Source organism: Aegilops tauschii, chromosome 5 (assembly GCF_002575655.3).
Source record: "Aegilops tauschii subsp. strangulata cultivar AL8/78 chromosome 5, Aet v6.0, whole genome shotgun sequence".
In the NCBI taxonomy this organism is placed as follows: domain Eukaryota; kingdom Viridiplantae; phylum Streptophyta; class Magnoliopsida; order Poales; family Poaceae; genus Aegilops; species Aegilops tauschii.
Genome location: NC_053039.3, coordinates 31,226,564 through 31,246,142, shown reverse-complemented (window position 1 = coordinate 31,246,142; position 19,579 = coordinate 31,226,564). Strand labels below are relative to the sequence as shown.

General features: G+C 44.2%; 1 protein-coding gene across 1 annotated transcript; it reads left to right on the top strand.

Annotated features, from left to right (window-relative positions):
• The first annotated feature begins 8,285 nt into the window (after window positions 1-8,285).
• LOC109768267 (uncharacterized) lies at window positions 8,286-17,880 on the top strand. The gene is made up of 19 exons (XM_020327007.3): window positions 8,286-8,409; window positions 8,772-8,924; window positions 9,030-9,114; window positions 10,061-10,163; window positions 10,245-10,329; window positions 10,749-10,829; window positions 10,912-10,941; window positions 11,024-11,127; window positions 12,115-12,220; window positions 13,375-13,799; window positions 14,013-14,094; window positions 14,261-14,437; window positions 14,508-14,561; window positions 15,364-15,456; window positions 15,554-15,619; window positions 15,728-15,774; window positions 15,904-16,575; window positions 16,726-17,229; window positions 17,449-17,880. Exons 2-18 carry the CDS (start codon window positions 8,808-8,810, stop codon window positions 17,114-17,116), a joined length of 2,718 nt encoding a protein of 905 aa, XP_020182596.1. The 5' UTR covers window positions 8,286-8,409; window positions 8,772-8,807; the 3' UTR covers window positions 17,117-17,229; window positions 17,449-17,880.
• The last annotated feature ends 1,699 nt before the right edge of the window (window positions 17,881-19,579 follow it).

Below are 19,579 nucleotides of genomic sequence, written 5' to 3'. Positions count from 1 at the left end.
CTACGAAGATCTTTATCGGTCAGACCGCATAACAACATACGTTGTTCCCTTTGTCATCGGTATGTTACTTGCCCGAGATTCGATCGTCGGTATCTCAATACCTAGTTCAATCTCGTTACCGGCAAGTCTCTTTACTCGTTCTGTAATACATCATCCCGCAACTAACTCATTAGTTACAATGCTTGCAAGGCTTATAGTGATGTGCATTACCGAGTGGGCCCAGAGATACCTCTCCGACAATCGGAGTGACAAATCCTAATCTCGAAATACGCCAACCCAACAAGTACCTTCGGAGACACCTGTAGAGCACCTTTATAATCACCCAGTTACGTTGTGACGTTTGGTAGCACACAAAGTGTTCCTCCGGTAAACGGGAGTTACATAATCTCATAGTCATAGGAACATGTATAAGTCATGAAGAAAGCAATAGCAGAATACTAAACGATCAAGTGCTAAGCTAACGGAATGGGTCAAGTCAATCACATCATTCTCCTAATGATGTGATCCCGTTAATCAAATGACAACTCATGTCTATGGCTAGGAAACACAACCATCTTTGATCAACGAGCTGGTCAAGTAGAGGCATACTAGTGACACTCTGTTTGTCTATGTATTCACACAAGTATTATGTTTCCGGTTAATAAAATTCTAGCATGAATAATAAACATTTATCATGATATAAGGAAATAAATAATAAATTTATTATTGCCTCTAGGGCATATTTCCTTCACGTGGGTGTCGTGTCGGGGTCGGGGTGCCGTGTCGGGGTCGGGGTGCTGTTTCGGGGTCGGGGTGTCGGGGTCGGGGTCGGGTGTGGTGTCAGGGTGTCGGGGGTCGGGGTGTCGTGACGGGGTGTCGGGGTGGCATGTCGGGGTCGGGTTGTGGGTCGGGGTGTGGTGCCAGGGTGTCGGGGTCGGGGTGTTAGGGTGTCGGGTTGTCGGGGTCGGGGTGTCTTTTTCTTCCTTTTTCCTTTTCTTCTTCTCTTCTTCTTCTTCTTCTTCTTCTTCTTCTTCTTCTTCTTCTTCTTCTTCTTGTTATTCTTCTTCTTCTTGTTGTTGTTCTTCTTCCTCTTCTCCTTTTCCCTCTTCTTCTTCTTTTCTTCTTCTTCTTCTCCTCCTCTTCCTCCCTCCTCCTCCTCCTCCTCTTCATCTTCTTTCCTCTTCTTCTTCTTCTTCTTCTTCTTCTTCTTCTTTCTTCTTCTTCTTCTTCTTCCTCCCCCTTTCTACTTATTCTACTTTTCTTCTTCTTTTTTCATCTTTTTTTCACTTCCTTTAATTATGACTATTTAACTCAAACCTAACACTAATCTAATGTAATTAAACCTAAACTAATTAAACCTAAAACTAAACCTAAACTAAAAAAACTAAACTAAATAACCTAAACTAATTAAACCTAAACTATTTAAACTAAATAACCTAAACTAATTAAACTAAATAACCTAAACTAACTAAACTGAAAAAACTTAAACTAAATAACCTAAACTAAACAGAAAAAAAAACAGAAAAGAAAACAGGGGCAGGGGCTCACTGTGGGGGGCGGCAACGGGTCGTGGAGGGGGCGACGACGGGGCGGCGGCGAGGCAGGGTCGCGATGGGGCGGGGAGGGCTGGCGACGGGCGGCGCTCCTCGGGGGACGGCGGCGGCCCGGTGGAGGGGGAGGCCGCGGCGGGTGGGGGCGGCGGCGACCCGATGGAGGGGGAGGCCGCGGCAGGACGGGGCGGGGACGGCCACCCAGGGGAGGGGGCGGGGCGGCTGGAGGGCCGCGGCGCGGCTGGCCGGTGTGGAAGGGGCGGCGGGGGCGCGGTGGACGTCGGGGCGCCACAGTGGAGGAGTGCGGGGCGACGGGGTGAGGGGCGAGGGGGCGGCGGCGGGTGGTGGGGCGATGGGGCAAGGGCGGCGGCGGGTGGCGGTGGTCTCATCGGGGAGAGAGGACAGAAAGAGAGAGAGAGAGAGAGAGAGAGTGGGCGGGGTGGGGAGCCGTTAGTTAGGTTATCTCTTTGCCGTCCGCCCCCCTTTGCCGTCCGCTTTTCTGCTCTTTGTCGTCCGCTCGCTGACGGCAAAGAGGGGGCCGTTAGGTTTTTTCCTCTTTGCTGTCCGCCAGCTGACGGCAAAGATTCTTTGTCGTCCGCTAGCAGACGGCAAAGAACTGGCAGATGGCAAAGAAGGTCTTTGCCATCAGCCAGTTCTTTGCCGTCCGTGTTCTGTAAGCGGACGGCAAAGACCTTCTTTGCCGTCCGCCAGTAGACGGCAAAGAACTGGCAGACGGCAAATAAGCTAATTCCAGTAGTGCATCTAACTACTAACTATGGTTTGATGCTTTTTTGAGTCAATAAAATCCACCCTTTGTCGAAAAAAAACTACTAACTATGGACCCGTAGGTCTGTGGTAAACTACTCACAGATCATCGGAAGGGTAGCAAGGTTGATGTAGTGCCCCTTCGTGGTTGATTCCCCCTCCTGCAGAGTGCCGGAAAATGCCTCCATATGAGATCTCTGGAGAATAGAAACTTGCGGCGATGGAAAGAGTATTTTGGGTGCCTCTCTGTTGGTTTCCCGATTTTAGAGAATTTATAAAGGCGGAATTAGGTCAAATGGGTGAACCTGGGCCCCATGAGCCACTAGGGCATGCCCACCCCCTGAGCGGGCCTTGGCGCCTCGTGGGCTCCTCCTTAATCTTCTCGCCCTCTCCTGAAGCTTACATGGTCTCTTTTGTCCAGAAAGAAAATCTCCAAAAAGTTTCGTGGTATTTGTACTTCGTTTGGTACTGATATTCTGGAAAACCAAAAACAGGCAAAAAACAGCAACTTGTGCGGGGCCCTAATTTAATAAGTTAGTTCCAAAAAATGATATATAATTGCTTGTAATTTCGTATAAAACATCCAAGATTGATACTATAATAGCATGGAACAATAAAAATTTATAGATACATCGGAGATGTATCAGACGCCACCAGGGACTCTCCGCACCGCCGTGGAGAGGTGCCACCGCGCCGGTGGACTCTGCATAGCCCAGCACCTCCACTCGGCTGGCCGCCCCCGTGTCAACCGTGGGACATGAGCGGAGGGGAAGGGGAAAACCTTGCTGCTGCCCTTGCTGGCCAGGCTTTGCCTGGCGGCTGCTCTGGGCCGCGGCAAGGAAGGAGGGCCGATGATGGAAGGAGGGGTAACGGTGGACTAGGGTTCCCCCCGGGCACTCACGGGAGGGAGGGAGGGTCCTCTTCCTACTAATAATCTAGAAATACCATGGTTTTCACACCAATGCCATTACAAAATAAACTAAAGCTAGCCTATGTGGTTCTCTTCTCAAACAAAAAGTAGCATGTGAGTTACCTGCTTGACATATAAGGAAATGCAGAAACTAACTCTCTACCGAACTAGTGGGTACTTACAAGAAAACTCATGAACCCTAATTGGCACAAAAAGTGGCGAAGTAGCCATGAATTCTCAACTATGCGAGAATAGGAACATTCGCTTACTTCATTGGCTTCACCTCAATGAAGACATTCTTGTCATAATGGTACTCATCTAGCCCTTGTCCGCACTTCAGTCTTGGAGGAAGGTGCTTCTAGAAGACAATGTTTGCATTTTGGAAGAGGAACCTGATAATCCCCAAGTGCAGGGAATCATCATAGCAATTCCCAATGGTGGAAGTGATAAGTATGGAGTGTCGAACCCACAAGGAGCTAAAGGTAAGATCAATATTCTCTCAAGTCCTATCTGCCACTGATACGACTCTACGTACACTGAACGTTTGCTTCCAACTAGAAACAAGAAATAAAACTACGTTGTGGGTATGAAGAGGATAACTTCGCATGATATCGGAGAGCTAAAACATTAAAGTAGGTGCTGTTATCATAAAGTTAGAATATATTACTAAATATTATAAATAGCGATTGTGGAATAATGATGGGTCGGTGTGCGTAATTATCCTAGGCAATTGTTAACAAGACCGGTAGTCGTCATTGCAATTTCATATGAGGGAGAGACATAAGCTAACATACTTTCTCTTCTTGGATCATATGCACTTATGATTGGAACTCTAGCAAGCATCCGCAACTACTAAAGATCATTAAGGTAAAACCCAACTATAGCATTAAAGCATCAAGTCCCCTTTATCCATACGCAACAACCCCCTTACTCGGGTTTATACTTCTGTCACTCAAGCAACCCACTATAAGCGAATCATGAACGCAACACCCTACAGCGGGAATCCCTCACGCTTGCGCGACACGGAGGGCACAATAGGACATCACCAAAATAAAACATACAACTCATACCAATCTAGATCATCAATCAACCCAAAGACAAATGATATCTACTCAAAACATCATAGGATGGAACACATCATTGGATCATAATATGTGGCATAAAGCACCATGTCCAAGTAGGGATCACAGTGGGATGTGGGAGAGTGGACCGCATAAAATAGATGAGGATGGTGATGATGATGGTGATGTTGATGAAGACGATCACCGCGGCGATGATTCCCCTCCCGATGGCACTCTGGCGCCACCGAAAGAGAGGAGGAGAAGTTCTCCCCCTTGTGCTTCCTCCTCCATGGCCTCCCCCCTGGATGGGGAGAGGTTCTCCCTCTGGTCCTTGGCCTTCATGGCGATGATGGCCCCTCCAGGATCCTCCTCCATGGCCTCCGGTGATGATGGCCCCCTCCGGCAGGGGCCAGAGAGGGCCTAGATTGATTTCTCGTGGCTACAGAGGCTTGCGGCGGCGGAACTTCCGATCTAGGTTAAGTTCTGGAAGATTGGGGATTTATAAGAGAGGTTGGCGTCGAGAACAAGTCAGTGGGGCCCACAGGGAGTCCACGAGGCAGGGGGCGCGCCCCAGGGGGGTGGGCGCGCCCTCCACCCTCATGGGGCCCATGGGACTCCCCTCCGGTAACTCTTGGTTCCAGTATTTTTATATTTTCCAGAAAAATTCTCCGTTGATTTTCATCGCATTCCGAGAACTTTTATTTCTGCACAAAAATAACACCATGGTAGTTCTGCTGAAAACAACGTCAGTTCGGGTTGGTTCTAATCAAATCATACCAAAATCATATAAAACTATTGTAAACATGGCATGAATACTTCATAAATTATAGATACGTTGGAGGCGTATCAGAACCACCAGAAGAAAAAAAACTGCCTTTTTAACGTCCTATTCATATTGCACTTACCCAAGAAGCGATTTCCCGAAAGGAAGAAAATGTGAAGACAAATATCGGTCCTTGGGATACTTGCGCTTCTTCACAAACACATGAATAGGGCCCTTGGTTAGTGTAGCGAAGGGCCGGAGGTGATGAATAGTGGCATGTCACTCCATGACATGTGTTAGAATAAATCTGAGGCACTCCGTCGATCATCCGAGGACCAAGAAATCACACGAGCACGACACCGAGATTTGTTAACGAGGTTCACCAATATGGCTACATGCCCGGGGACTGACTATGGGTGCTCCTCCCCATGACACCGCTACAATACCGCACCCGGTCGCCCTGTACGCCGGCAGATGCCGTTGGCTTCCCCTACGTTCCGGTGCTATTATGTTGGCATAGGTTACATCGTGTGTCTACCCTCGCTATATATGAGAGGCATAGGATACAAGTATCCTACTAGGACACGACTCCATATCCTATGTAATAAACATAATACAAGTACAAGTCCAACTGTGACCTACGTTGTACACAATATTCGACACAACTCTAACAAACTCCACCTTGGCGAATATTCTCCATCATCATGAATTCGTCAATGCGTCAAACTTCCATGTACACTGGACTTGAGCTTATCCCGTGAGCACCACTGCTACTCCAAAGACTCCATATTTGTAGTCCCTTCTTTTCTTGACCACAGTCAACACTCGAGCAAAATTAAGTTCCTTGTTACTCTAGTTTGTGCTCCCAACTTCCAGAGCATCCGTCCAACGCAATCACACACTGATCACTGACCTGCGTGAAAATGAACAACTCACATATTGGGTGTCACACATAAGAGTTACCTGAACTCAACATCACCGCTCCTTCTTGACTGTCTGTCTGAAACTTGAAAGAATTTCACCATTGCTTGTAGTCATCCCGAGTCAAATTCGCAGTTGTCTCACCACATGTATGACCACCAGAGCCCTGGCCCGTCTCCATGTACCCGTGTATACCAGCACCAAGTGAAGTCCTCTAGACTCCATCTCCACCTTCAACATGACTCCATGGTAGATGATCAGTCCACCCTCGCGCCCCGTCGACTTCAAGCTCCGTGTGTACACCACCTTGAATCAATCTCGCGCCATAGTCTTGTCGAAGTCACACAAGCCCTCAGGCCTGCGCACCATGTGTTTCCACAGCCAAAAGTCGGTCACCAGCAGCATCACGCTCCTATGTCGCTGTCATCAATCTCACCACCGTCTTCTGTACCAACCGACATCCAAGTCGATCCGTCAGACTAGCTTGTCCGACCAAGCTGATCTTATTCGGCTGCACGACACACTCAAGGCTCCCAAATCATGTTCGGCGAATTTTCATCCATCACATTATAATTCTATCTTAACTGACATGACTTCCTGCAATACCTTCAAGCATCCTTATTGTACCAACTAAACTTTTCACGATGCAATAGTATACGAAACAAACCGTTGTCACCCCCCAGTACTAATAGCAATTTAACCAAACAGTTATGGCCTTCACGTGGTGTAGCTCCAAGACTCAACTTCCAATGCTAGTTAGTAGTATTTGCTTTGTCCTGCCTCTGCCTTCCAACGGACGTATACATCAATCAATGGATTTTTCTTCCTTCCGCCGAATTGATCTACCGCCTCTGTCCGTGTCGCACTCCTCTTTTTTTTTGTCCAAAACAAATCTCAGTCTGTACGCAGCTCACACGTCAATCAACATCTCCAGCGAACCAGCGACAGTGCCCGTCGCCAGTGCCCGGCAGCGCACCATGGGCCTTGCAGCCGTCCTCCGTGTGCCCTCAGATGGGCCTCTCGCCATGGGCCACTAGACGCCAGGGATCACAACACGTACCCGCGCCGCCGCCTGACGCTCACCCGATCGATCGGGTGATCGACCGCCACACGTCCTTGCAACGCATATGCACTCTTCCGCTGTCCGACGCCTGTTGCAACTCATGGATTCCGCTGTTCTTGCCGTCGATTGCATTTGTGGACGAACTCGCTACCAGTTCATCCACACCGATGCCTTCAATCATAACCTCCAGATCAACAATCATGGCCTCCAAATAACCTAACTCTGATACCACTTGAAAGAATAAATTTGAGGTACTCCGTCGATCATCCGAGGACCAAGCAATCACACGAGCACGACACCGAAATTTGTTAACGAGGTTCACCGATACGGCTACATTCCCGGGGCCTGACTATGGGCGCTCCTTCCCATGACACCGCTACAATACCGCACCATGTCGCCCTGGACGCCGGCACATGCCTCGGCTTCCCCTGCGTTCCGGTGCATTATGTTGGCATAGGTTACATCGTATGTCTACCCTCGCTATATACGAGAGGCCTAGGATACAAGTGTCCTACTAGGACACGACTCCATATCCTATGTAAACATAATACAACTACAAGTCCAACTGTAACCTACGTTATACACAATATTCTACACAACTCGAACAACACGTAGTACAATATTTGAAGAATGTCGAGAGGTGAATCATTATTTTGGCAAGGTCATATTTGAGTAAAGGTAAACATGAATTAAACGCATTTGCGCATGAGCTAGCTCCAATGGGCAAGGACAATCCAGGAGAGTTGTGGCTGCATGTTCCCCATGATTCGATTTTTAGTTTTCTGACAAAAATCGATCTTCTATTTTGCCCTTTTTTTTACACCTATATTCTATTTTGCCTTAGTTGATGGTGTAACTATTGCATTAGTTTTTTTTTGAAATAACTATTCTTTAATTAAGTTGATAAAGTTAACCGATGCAATATCGTTTTGAGTCCCTGGGTGAACAGGAATAGGAGGAAAAATATCTAAAAATGAAATATAGTAAGTATGTTCATTCTCCAACATTACATGCAAATTTTTCGTGAGAAAGCAACACATATTGTGATCTTTTGGGAGAATATAACAAAATCTATTATATGAAAAGTAACTTTTCCAGAGCAATTTTTTTCTTGTCCAGATCACAATGTGTGTTCTGTCCACACGAATTTTTTCATGTTTGTTAAAGGCATCGACATGTTTACCTTTTTTGAGAAAACAGATATTCCGCAAAAAAAAAGACATTTCGACTATTTTTTCTTTTTCTGGTTTTACTGTTCACTTGAGAGGGCTCTGCTAAGAATTTTCCAACAGATTGATGGCCTTTTCGTAAAAACAAAACCTTCCCCCAAATCCCTCTCCCTCGGCGGCGTCATATCGAGCAGCGGCGGCGGCGGCGACGGTGACGGCGGCTCGTAGGTCAGTGCCTCCTCTCATCTATCTCCCCGGGATGCCTTGCCCTCTCTCTCTCTCTCTCTCTCTCTCTCTCTCTCTCTCTCTGCGCGAGCGGCGGCGGAGGCGGCACCGGAGGACGAGGGGCGGCGGGGGCCTAGAACGGAGACCGGTCGTGCAGCGCCGCCCAGCCCGCCGCTCGCACGCGCAACCTAGCGCCACAGCCGTTACTTCGCTCCAACATTTTTCTGACCTCTGACTGATGCGACTCTGTAATGGACACTGTGTCCCAAGCTCAACTTTTTTTTAGCTTACGATGAACATGAAATCAGCTCCAGGTGATTCTGGACTATATGAATGCGATTCATCATATGGCACACGTTTTGCAGGGTTTGATGCTCTGAGGTTTCTCCGGCATCGGCGCCATGGCTCCGCATTACCAGGCCACCACCCTGATTGCCTCCCCGTCCTATCCAGATGCCATCACCTGGTCAAGTGACAACTTGGTGGCCGTTGCCTCTGGCCACATCGTCACTATCCTGGTATGAGCAATTCCAGCACCTCATTGTGCTGCACTCACTTCCACTTGGGCATTATGATAGATTGTCTGTTGGATTGACCTTGCATTCATTATGTTTTCCTTGTAGAACCCAGCAGCACTTGATGGGCCTCGCGGACTTGTTGTGCTTCGCCCCAGGGATCCTTTTCCCATTGGAGTGGTTAGCAGGGAAGGTAGGTCCTATGTTGAATGTGTGTTGTACATGTTAGAAGAGTACTCATGCAGTTTGATAGGCACAACGGGGTGAAATGATTATTTCATCCTGAGAGTCTTTTGATTATGGTTGGATTGTCAGTATAATAATGCTTGTGAGAATTCAAGACTTGTAGTGTTAGTTTGGACACATCGTAAGCAATTTGACGTTTTGAAACGAGGAATTTAGTGAGCGCTTTTGTTGAGATCGTCGAGGGCCAACTGCCCAACTCCAAAGGATGATGGTGATGATAAATATACCGACCTGTTTCAATCTGTCGGAAATATTGAAGATTGTTCAGTTGTTCTGTAGTAAGAATTTGTTAACATTGATATTAGAGTGAGAATAGGATATGCTAGTATCGAAAATCCATTCTGCACCCGAGTTCATCTGCACCCGCGCCGACGAAGAAAATCAAAACAAATACTAGAAAAATTCAAAAAATTCCAAATAAAATTTGTGTGGTAGACAATTTGATGCGTGAGGCCTGCTCCAAATTTCGAGTCATTTGGACATATGAGCAGCTCTCAGCAAAAAAGACAAATTGGGGGTCTGTAAAAATGTTTACTGTTCATGTACTGTTTTGGCCCGATTTGTCTTTTTTGCTGAGAGCTGCTCATATGTCCAAATGACTTTAAATTTGGAGCGGGCCTCACGCATCAAATTGTCTACCACACAAATTTTGTTTGGATTTTTTTGAATTTGTTTTGAATTTTTTACGAATTTTTTTCTAACCGGGTGCAGATGAGCCTGGGCACCAAAACGCCCTACTCATGCTAGTATGCTGTTCTAATGAAGTGAAAATACCACTTGTTTGGGACGGACTACAGTGAAAGTATCTGGATGACATTTAAGAAGTCGGCTACTTCACGACAATTGAAAAACAGTAATTTTTGTTTCATTTGAAATCTTCTCAACATTTGCAGATCTCTTTGAACCAAGTTTAGTGCCAACATCCTTAGCGCGTGATACTGAACCATGTGCACGGTCAGTTTCATGGTCTCAACAAGGATTTGCTCCTAATTCTGGGTAATTTCTGTTGACTGATATATTAGATTCATTTATTCATCTTTTCGCCTAATATTTTTGTTTAATGGATCATTATTTCAGTTGTTTGTTGGCTGTCTGTACTGTTGATGGTCACGTGAATCTTTACCGTCCGCCAGTTTCTGAATTTTGTGATGACTGGGTTAAGGTAAACCTGTTTGGCTAAAGTAGTTCATATCAAGACATCTGGAATTAGAATCTGTACCCACTATATTTCTCATTTTCCTGTATACTTGGGAGTTGGGACTAAAGTTTGCATGATCCTTATGCATATGGACCCTATAATTTATTTATATCAATAGCTCACCATTAACAGTTTCACCTAGTTTGCAGTCAAGTTTTTATATGTTAATACCTTTTTTTCACCTGTTACAAACAAGAAACTTGTACATTACAATTTGGGTCATAGTATCTTTCATTTTTATTAATCTCCCACAAGTTTGTTCTTGCCAAAGTTAATATTTCCTGTTCTCATTTCAATTTTATTTTCTTCTGTCATTGTGGAGTTATCACTTTGTCTAGGCCACATCTACAATTATGCTCATCAACTCCTAATTGGTTGGTTAGGTTGCTGATATATCTCAATTGTTGTTTAACTATTACCAAAATATAAACTTCGGAGAGGATGATGGTCCATCATTTCCTCAGGTATGCTCCCTTCCACCCGAGCACTGAGGTTTCCCTGATTATTGTAGAATTTTGTTGTTGACAGTTTTCTCTCATACATTAGGAAAAGGCAAATATTGACCACGCTCCTCAGGTATGCTCCCTTCCACTTGAACACTGATTTGTTTTCTTGATTATCATAGAATATCGTCATGATTTTTTCCTCCATATATTAGGAAAAGTTAAATAACAAGCACACACTGGACACAGGATATGCCGGTGAATTGCAAGAACCTCTTTCTCTCAGGGGTCCTGGACGGAGAAAAAGGAAGCCAGTAAGGTGAATGGTACTGTCTGTTAAATCATCAAAGCTTTACAATTTTCACTGAAAAACATAACCAAGTTTTGAAATAACAAGATAATCCAAAGGGGTTAGTTCAAGAAAAATGATAAGATTGATTCACATGCCTTAGTGGCCTGGTGACGAGAAAGTAGTTTGTGTGAAAAGATTTTCATGCCAGTACAGTTCTAGATCATATTAACAGCGACTCTAGAGAAATATGGGTTTAGAAGTTTGCTCTGGGCCTCACACTTTCAACACTTGTTTTCTGGGAGACAGATTGTACCTTTATTGCATTTGCCATTTTCTCTGTGAGTGAAGTCCAATGCTTAGTGCGCAATGATGGCCTCCAATCATAAGAAGTTAGTAGATTGCAGTAACAGAGCACCACTAGTTTGCACAGGCCTTATATCTAAGGAGCTCGAAAAGGAATGACCACGCCACAGTATCTAAGGCTTTAGCTATGTCGAGCTTCAGCAATAAGCATTGGCATCTCTTTTGGTAGAATTGAAGAGCAGCATTCAAAGTTTTGGCCATGTTTACAAAGCGCCTAAAGCTGGCTCATTATATAAAGGAATGTATGTCACTTTGTGTGGTTATAAATCTACACTGCAATGGGAAAGCTATGCACGCTTTTCTGTTGTAGTATTGATAGTTAATCTGAGAAATAAGGTAAGCCAAGCTAAGGGTGCACGACATTGCTAAAAATCTATTCATCTTAGCTATTATCTAGTGCCAACTGTTGATATATCATCCTCATCTACCACACATAAATAAGGTACATAGGGGTGTTCGGTTTCAACTTTCAAACCCATCATGCCACATTTCTACTAGCATATGTTTTGGTCTTTAACTGATTTATTTTATTTTCATTTGAAATGCCAACACTTGTTGGTGGCCTTCTAGCATTCTTATATTGTGCCTGAACAACCATTCAAAATAATTTTGTGCCTGAATTTATTTGAAGTGGATTTTGACTGATTGTAGAGTTGAAGGCTATGTTTATGATGATGATGATGGAGATGATACTTCAAAGGATGCAGACTTCTCTCTGAATCCATGCCCTACATCAACAAAGATACCTATGAAAAAGGTAGTTTTTACATGTTTGATATCTAGACTTATGTTCAGTTTAACTCGATTTATTTGAGAAATTTGACAAACTGACACAGTTTTTCTTTGACTTTTCAAAGGCACATGTTCCATTGTCTTTGCCAAAATGACACATATTTGGATGACAAGTAGACAAAATGACACAGTTTATGTTTTTCTTCTTCTCTTTTTTGTGTTTTTAGGGCCACATGTCAGACTTTGTTAGATGAATATGCCCTCTGGTCTAACTCCCTGTGCGGATCAAATCGATCAGAACCGGTTTTAGAAGCAATCGGATTGATCAAAATCGATCGACTCCTCTCCTTGCCTTTCCCCGGCCACCCCTCACCTTGTTCCTCCCCTCGCCCCTGCCTCGCCGCGTCCCTCCCTCTAGCTTGCCGCCGTCCCTCCTCTGTCTGTCTCAGCTGGTGGTACCTGGAACTAGGCCATGCGGTGGCTGCCCCGGAGCAGGCGAGGCTTGGGTGCTGTGGTGGACAGGGAGCAGCCGACAGGCGAGGGGCGTGCTGAGGTGCCCCTCCCAGCTGTCTGTTTCTGTGTGTGCTGAGGACGGCGCTGACTTTTAGGTTCTGCCAACTTGTGCATTGGTGGTGCAACTGGCCCCAGCCAGGCGTTGCTTGCTCTACTCACTGGAGGTAATTGTAGGCTGTTGGTGTTTGGCTGTTGCTCTATCTGTAGCAGCGAGCATAGCAGCTGCTTGCTGCCTGTTGTCTTTTGGATTTAATCAATATTTTGGCAATGTAATTAATTGTATAGTTTGCCGTTCATGAGATGAGTGATGTCAAGGTAAAGCCCAGCAGCACGACGCCTCTCTGGTCTTTCTTCTCTCCAGGTTACACGTACCGGCTCTAATCGATCGATCGGTATTTTTTAGATCGACATGGGAGCAGGCTACAGCAAAAATACCAGGAACATTTTCGTCCTAAAAACTCTGACATGTGACCTGAGAATGAAAAAGAGAAACACTGTCATTTTGTCTAACTGTCATCCAAATATGTGCCATTCTGGCAAGGACAATGAAAGGTGTGCTTCTAGAGCAAAGACATAGGAAAAGTGTGTCATTTTGTCAGTTCTTCTTATTTTTGCTTTTATCTGATTCTGGATTCTGGATTAACTTTGGCCCAATTGTGATTCCAGATTGACATGCCTGTGCATGAAATGGCTGTCGTAATTGCGCAAGCTGGCTCACAAAATACCAAAGAAGCATTCTCTTACAATGGAGAAAACAAACTTCTTCCTCTGATCACAGCAAAACAATATTCTCGTCGCAATGCACTTTTGTCTTCTCTTGTAGTTGCATGGTCACCAGTTTTGCCATCACACAACACCATTTCTCATTGGTGCATTCTTGCTGTGGGCTCAAAGTCTGGGGATGTTTCATTTTGGAAAATATATAAGCCTGGGCACTACACAGTAGATGTTTGCACTGTTACCAAAGATCCAATATTCGTTGGGGTTCTTCAAGCTCATAATTCATCAGTTTGTGCCATGAGCTGGGAAGTTTCATGTTCAAGATCTTCAAAGTCTTCATTGCTTTTAGCAACTGGATGCTCGGATGGAAGGCAAGCACATTTATACTTATTCTTTGTAAATGTTGCAACCTTATTGTTTGTCTTTAAATGGTTTCATTGAGCTTGATTCATGACATGTGGAAAAGGGTACCTATGTTTAATTAATTAGAAATAAGATATTTTGTGTTATTTCGCAAGAAGTCCTGGATGCTAGATCAGCAATAGAACCCGCGCGATCAATGATTTTCCATGAACTTTTTTCAGTGTGAAGATATGGTCAGGTGATATCGAAGGATTGAATCAATGTACAGATGCGAAAGAAGTGTCATTTTCGTCAGTTGCAGAGGTACATATTAAGCAACATCTTTGTACCTGTGTTTATTTGATGCATATAGGTGAATATTCGAGACTAATTGATGTAACATCCAATGAATATAGGCATGCTTGTCTTTAGCTTTATTGCTGTGGCTGCTCTAATTATATACTCAATTCTGAAATGTTCCTCTCTTCAGGTGACCACTAATTCATCAGCTCCTGTCTCATCAATTTCATTGTCCACACCAGCTCAGCCTCGACGTGAGGTTAATTTGGCAGTTGGAAGAGTATCTGGATCACTGGAAACATGCATATTGGACCTGTGCAGCAACAAAGTTGAGAATAGCAGTGAATGTCATGCACATGATCGAGTGGTAAAATTTCATTGTAATCGAATGTCTTCTCTCTCCAATAAAATTCAACTAATTGTCAACATTACTATAGGTGACAGGTTTATCATGGGGTTTAGATGGCCACTGTTTATACAGCTGCAGTCAGGTGCATTAACTTGTCGCAACTCTGTGATTATTCCTTCTGATTGTGGTAGGGTAAAAAAAATCATGAAATTGTGTCCTCCTAACAAATTTTGTTACTATGGTAGTATGGGCAGTATGTGCTTATTTGGTTGTTAAAGTTACTGAAACGCTCCAAATATGCTAGAATTAACAACATGATCATTACTAATATTGCGAGATGGATACTGATGTCAACTGACAACCAATACCATGTGAACATCCCATGTCAATGCCATCATATGACATGTTGTTATGGCATGTTATGTCGTAATATCGGTATTCTCTGGGTGTATTACGGTCCAATGAAACTCATTGGAGTGGTTGGGGGTTTAGTTCAAGTAACTGAAACTTTGAGGACATGAGTGAGAAGGTAAACGGAGTGCCGGATCTATGTTGAAGGTTATCCCAAGCTAAAAGGCAAGTTAACCACTTGACCTAGTTATGGATAATTAGTCAATGACCGCTGTCTTAGTCCCTTGACATATGTTGTATTAGTACTGTTGGCTATGTACTAGTACTACTGTGCTTATCCGGATACCTTTTTGGTACTGTTATCCAAGCATTGTTGCAAACTTGTAGTAACTGCTAAAAATTTACGAGTCCCTTTTGATGCCTTCTGTATTTGATGGAGTTACTTTAGTTTTTCACAAATATGCTTCTAATAATAACTTCCATGTCCATGTTCTTTTCTTGCACCTGAATTGTATTATACTGCACAGTATTATTTTGTGTCATCCTAAACTTTGTTTTTCATGCTGATTCTGCAAATTTTCCATCTTTATCAGGATAATTCTGCACGCTGTTGGATCTTTGAAAAAAATCAACTTGAAGAAGTTCCCGTGCACACAAATTTCCCAGAGCTAAAGGAATCAATAGACGTAAAACTGAGACTCCTTGACTCCTTGTTGACCTTCGCCTTTTTCCTGAATGTGTGAGCTTGTATCATACTAACTGGCATCTCAAATGTTCATGCAGCTCTCAGTGGTATCTCATCAATGCTTTGGTCTTACACTTGGACCTGGAGAAGTAATGATTGCTGTGGTATGCTGTAGGTTGTTCCTTAATCTGACATATGTTGCTCAACTGCGACTTTTGCACTTGAGCTTGTGTACATAAGCTACACCAATTGATAGATATTGTCTCTTTCAGGTCCGCAGCTTGGATCCAAATATGCTAGATCAGATGTATCAAGCCAGGTATTATTTGTGAGCTTAGTATAGGAAGTACTGGAGTCTTGTAATAGAAATCTTCATGTATTGACTGCTTTGAGATAAAAGTCCATCATCAATTCATCATGGTAACATTTTGGTGAACAAAAACAACAGGACACAAAAGGCAGTGGTTGAGTTCATTTGGATTGGTGGTCAGTTCCTTGGCATCCCACTAAACAAGGACATTTATATCTCCAACAAACAATCTGCAAAGTCATCCGAGACTAACTTCTTATGGTGGGGTTCCAACATTCTTTGGTCATTGAAGAATTATGAAAAATGTGAAACCGGACTTGTCTTATGGGACGTCATAGCTGCTTTACAAGTGCTCATGAAATCCGCACCAGCATTTCTGGAGACACTAATGCATAAATGGGTCACAGATTTGTTTTCAGATGATCAGCAACGTGTTTCTATCGATGCACTGTGTCAGTGTAGAAAGGACATGATGTCCAATGTCAGCTCGCGGAAGCTACACCTGCTGAATATCATTTGTAGGAAAGTAATGCTTCGTGATCCTGCTGGAGAAAATGGTAATAGCACGTCAACTGATTTGTGGAGCAGTCTTCTGTTGAGCAGCGAAAGAGAGCTACGAGAGAGACTTGTGGCTTTCACTTTTGCTGCTGTCTTGAATCGAAAGTCATATTTTCTCAAGGGCACATGTGCTGAAAACATGTGGTTCCCTGTTGGCGTTGCCCAGATGCGTTCTTGGGTGTCTATGAACAGTGGAGGAGTACATAATCAGCTCAGGTCTCTCAGTTCGACAATTAAACGTCTTGGAAGCAGGTATTCAGTTTTTGCTAGATTTATTGTTCATCTACTCTAAGCTGATTTCATTACTTCAAGGACCTAAAGTAATCTATTGGTTTTGTCAGTTCATTGAACTGTAAAATTGGGCATTCAGTATATCTGTTTTAAATTGTTTCTCTGTTGCAGGATCAACTCTGTGTGTGAATACTCAGCTAAAGAAACCTGTGCCTATTGCTCCGCACCGGTTCACTTCGAGTCACCTGACATAGCCTTGTGTGGAAGTGTCGATCCTACTATTGTTCCCACCGAAAGGCACAAGCTGTCAAGATGTGCGGCATCGATGCGCTTATGCTCTGTTCTGGAACCAACCTGGTACTGTGTATGTTGTGGAGGAATGGTTGATAAGCTTGTGCCCGAGACCTATTTCACCATGAAGACATCTCCCTTGTTGAATGCTGCCGATCCAGATGTTGAATTGTCACTTTATTCAGCACCTGCTGTTCCTCGTTGCCCCTTCTGCGGCATACTGCTGCAGAGGTTGATGCCAGAGTTCCTGCTCTCCGTCTCCCCGGTATAGAAGCTAGTGGGACTTTTTTGCTCAAGTGCACGTCGTCTCTTTTTGCATTATTGTGCGTTTGTTCTTTATTCCTAGAGGCTGGCAAAAAAGGATGGAAAGCAACGTCATCCTGTGTAAGTCCTGAATTTCTTTTATCTATATGTTACTTTGAATTATTGAGCTCCAAACACCTCTTTAACACATGATTAGGAAGTTTCTACGGAATATGGCCAGGAACAATATGAGCTTTATCTTCCATACAGCATGCACATTATATTACTCTACTTTTTAATAGGCCTATTATTAAGCTTTTGGTTGATTGTGCCACTGAGTTTCTTATAATGGTATTTCAGCGACAGCATGATTGTTCTTGGGGAGATGCTTGTTTTGAATATTATGTTGGTCAGCGCCTGCAGTGGCATCTGTAGCTTCGGTAGAGATCGAGGAAGAGCCAGATAGTCTAAAGGCAAAAGGGAATGGTTCAATAGGAGACAGCGGTGCACAATCTTCATGTCCCATGTTGGAACGTGACCCATAGTTGCAGTGTTAGACAAGAGGCCTGGCTCGTCATCATGTTGTACATATTAATGTTTGCTCTTTTTTTTTTCCTTTTGTCGACGGTTCAAGTGGCTTCTAGGACTCGTAACTGGTCAAGTGTTTTAGCATATGATGTTCTCAAGATTGCTTTCCTTTGCTGAGCCGTGGACAAAAGAGTTCATGTCTCGATTTATAAGATTTTATAGGGTTTTCATGTCTCGATTTATATGATTTGTCATTTTAGCTTTTGGTGAGGCTGTGCTTCAGGTTGTTGGTTACTTATATATAATCGTCAAGCAGCAAGTGAATTTGGCAAAAATTGGCGGATAGGCTGCTAGCGAGGGACTGGCCTCACTCTGCTCGCTGCATGCTGTGCGACCAAGTTGCCGAGACGGCGGCCCATCTCATGATTCTTTTGGTAAGGAGATTTGGCATAGCTTCTCCAGAACCGAGGAGAAGGCGTCCAACTTTGCCTTGAGTACCACTTCCTTCTCGAATTGGTGGCCCAAGTCTCTGGTAGGATACAGGACCCAGGGAAGCAGGTGACAACGGCACCATATGTGGCATGGAACCTTTGGAAGGAACGCAATCGCCGTACTTTTGAGGGGGAGAGATGCTCCTCGGAAACAGTTGCGGCCATGGCAAGAGATGAGATTTCGCTGTTTTGGGAGGCTATCAATTGAGGCCTGCCCATCTGTGTTTTATTCTATTCTTCTTATTTTGCCGAGTCTTTTCCTATTGTGCTTCAGTTTGAGTTTTGTGTGCTTTACCTGAATCCTGTGGTTCAGCGGGCATTGTTTTGTACTGATGTTTGGGGCTTTCGTCCCTACCCCTCCGCCTTTTTTTATGAAAATTGGCAGTGCTCCTGCTGTTGCCCGTCAAATTTTTTGGCAAAAATAGTATGTAGTATAACATATATACCGAGGTGAGGCTGGGGCTGTGGATCAGGTTTGTTCGATTTTGGAGGATCGTAATCCACCATCTGCCGGGAGTACTATCTTATTTTGTGCTACTTATGCTGGAATGTTTAAAGCCTGCTCCAGTAATTGAATAGTGACTTTGACAGTGCAGGCAGGCAAGTAATCTAGATCTAGCGACTGGTGCTCCTAACACCTAGTGTCTGGCCACTGAATTGTATGAACCCTGAAGGACTTTGACCGTAGGCCCTATTGTATGGCCAATAACATCTCTAGATTACTGCCGGTTGAGTGGTGTCAGTTGCAGCAACAGAACATGCCATGTCATGAAGCTCCGTCTACGCAATACAAGTCTGTGAACCGACGGGTGCACTGATGCTAATTCATTGTTCGGCGAGACAAGTCCCTCTCTGCTTTCCTTGAAGCATCTTGGCATGAACTGCTTGCTAGGGCCAAACATCCATATTCCTCTGTTCTTGGGCTCCTTGGAATACATCTCTCGAGTATAGCTGACCGGCCTCGTACCTTGAATATCGTTCCATCTCTAGTCTTGCTGAATGTTCACTTGATACTACACAATCGCTTCCTCTTTTTTTTTTTGATGCGAATGCATCGCTTCCCTTCCTTAACCTCAGGAAACTTGAGAAGCTTGATCTGTCCTTGAATTATTTAGACCACTCAATTGCGTCAAGTTGGTTTTGGAAAGTGATGAGCCTCAAATAACTCGGTCGTGGTGGGAACCAGTTATTTGGAGAATTTTCGGACGCACTAGGAAACATGACGTCACTCAGGGTACTTGATTTGTCAAGCAACAATCTGAATAAAACTGGAAACCTTCAAAATCTTCTTCAAAATGATTTCAAAATCTTGACGTCACTCAAGCAAATCCTCGACCTCTCTGCAAATGTTATGAATGAAGATACAGTGTTGATGGAGGGGTTGCTGCACTGCGCACATGAAAAGTTGCTGGAGCTGCATTTCATGGAAAATGATTTCATCGGGATCCTGCCAAATTTTATAGGGGAATTCA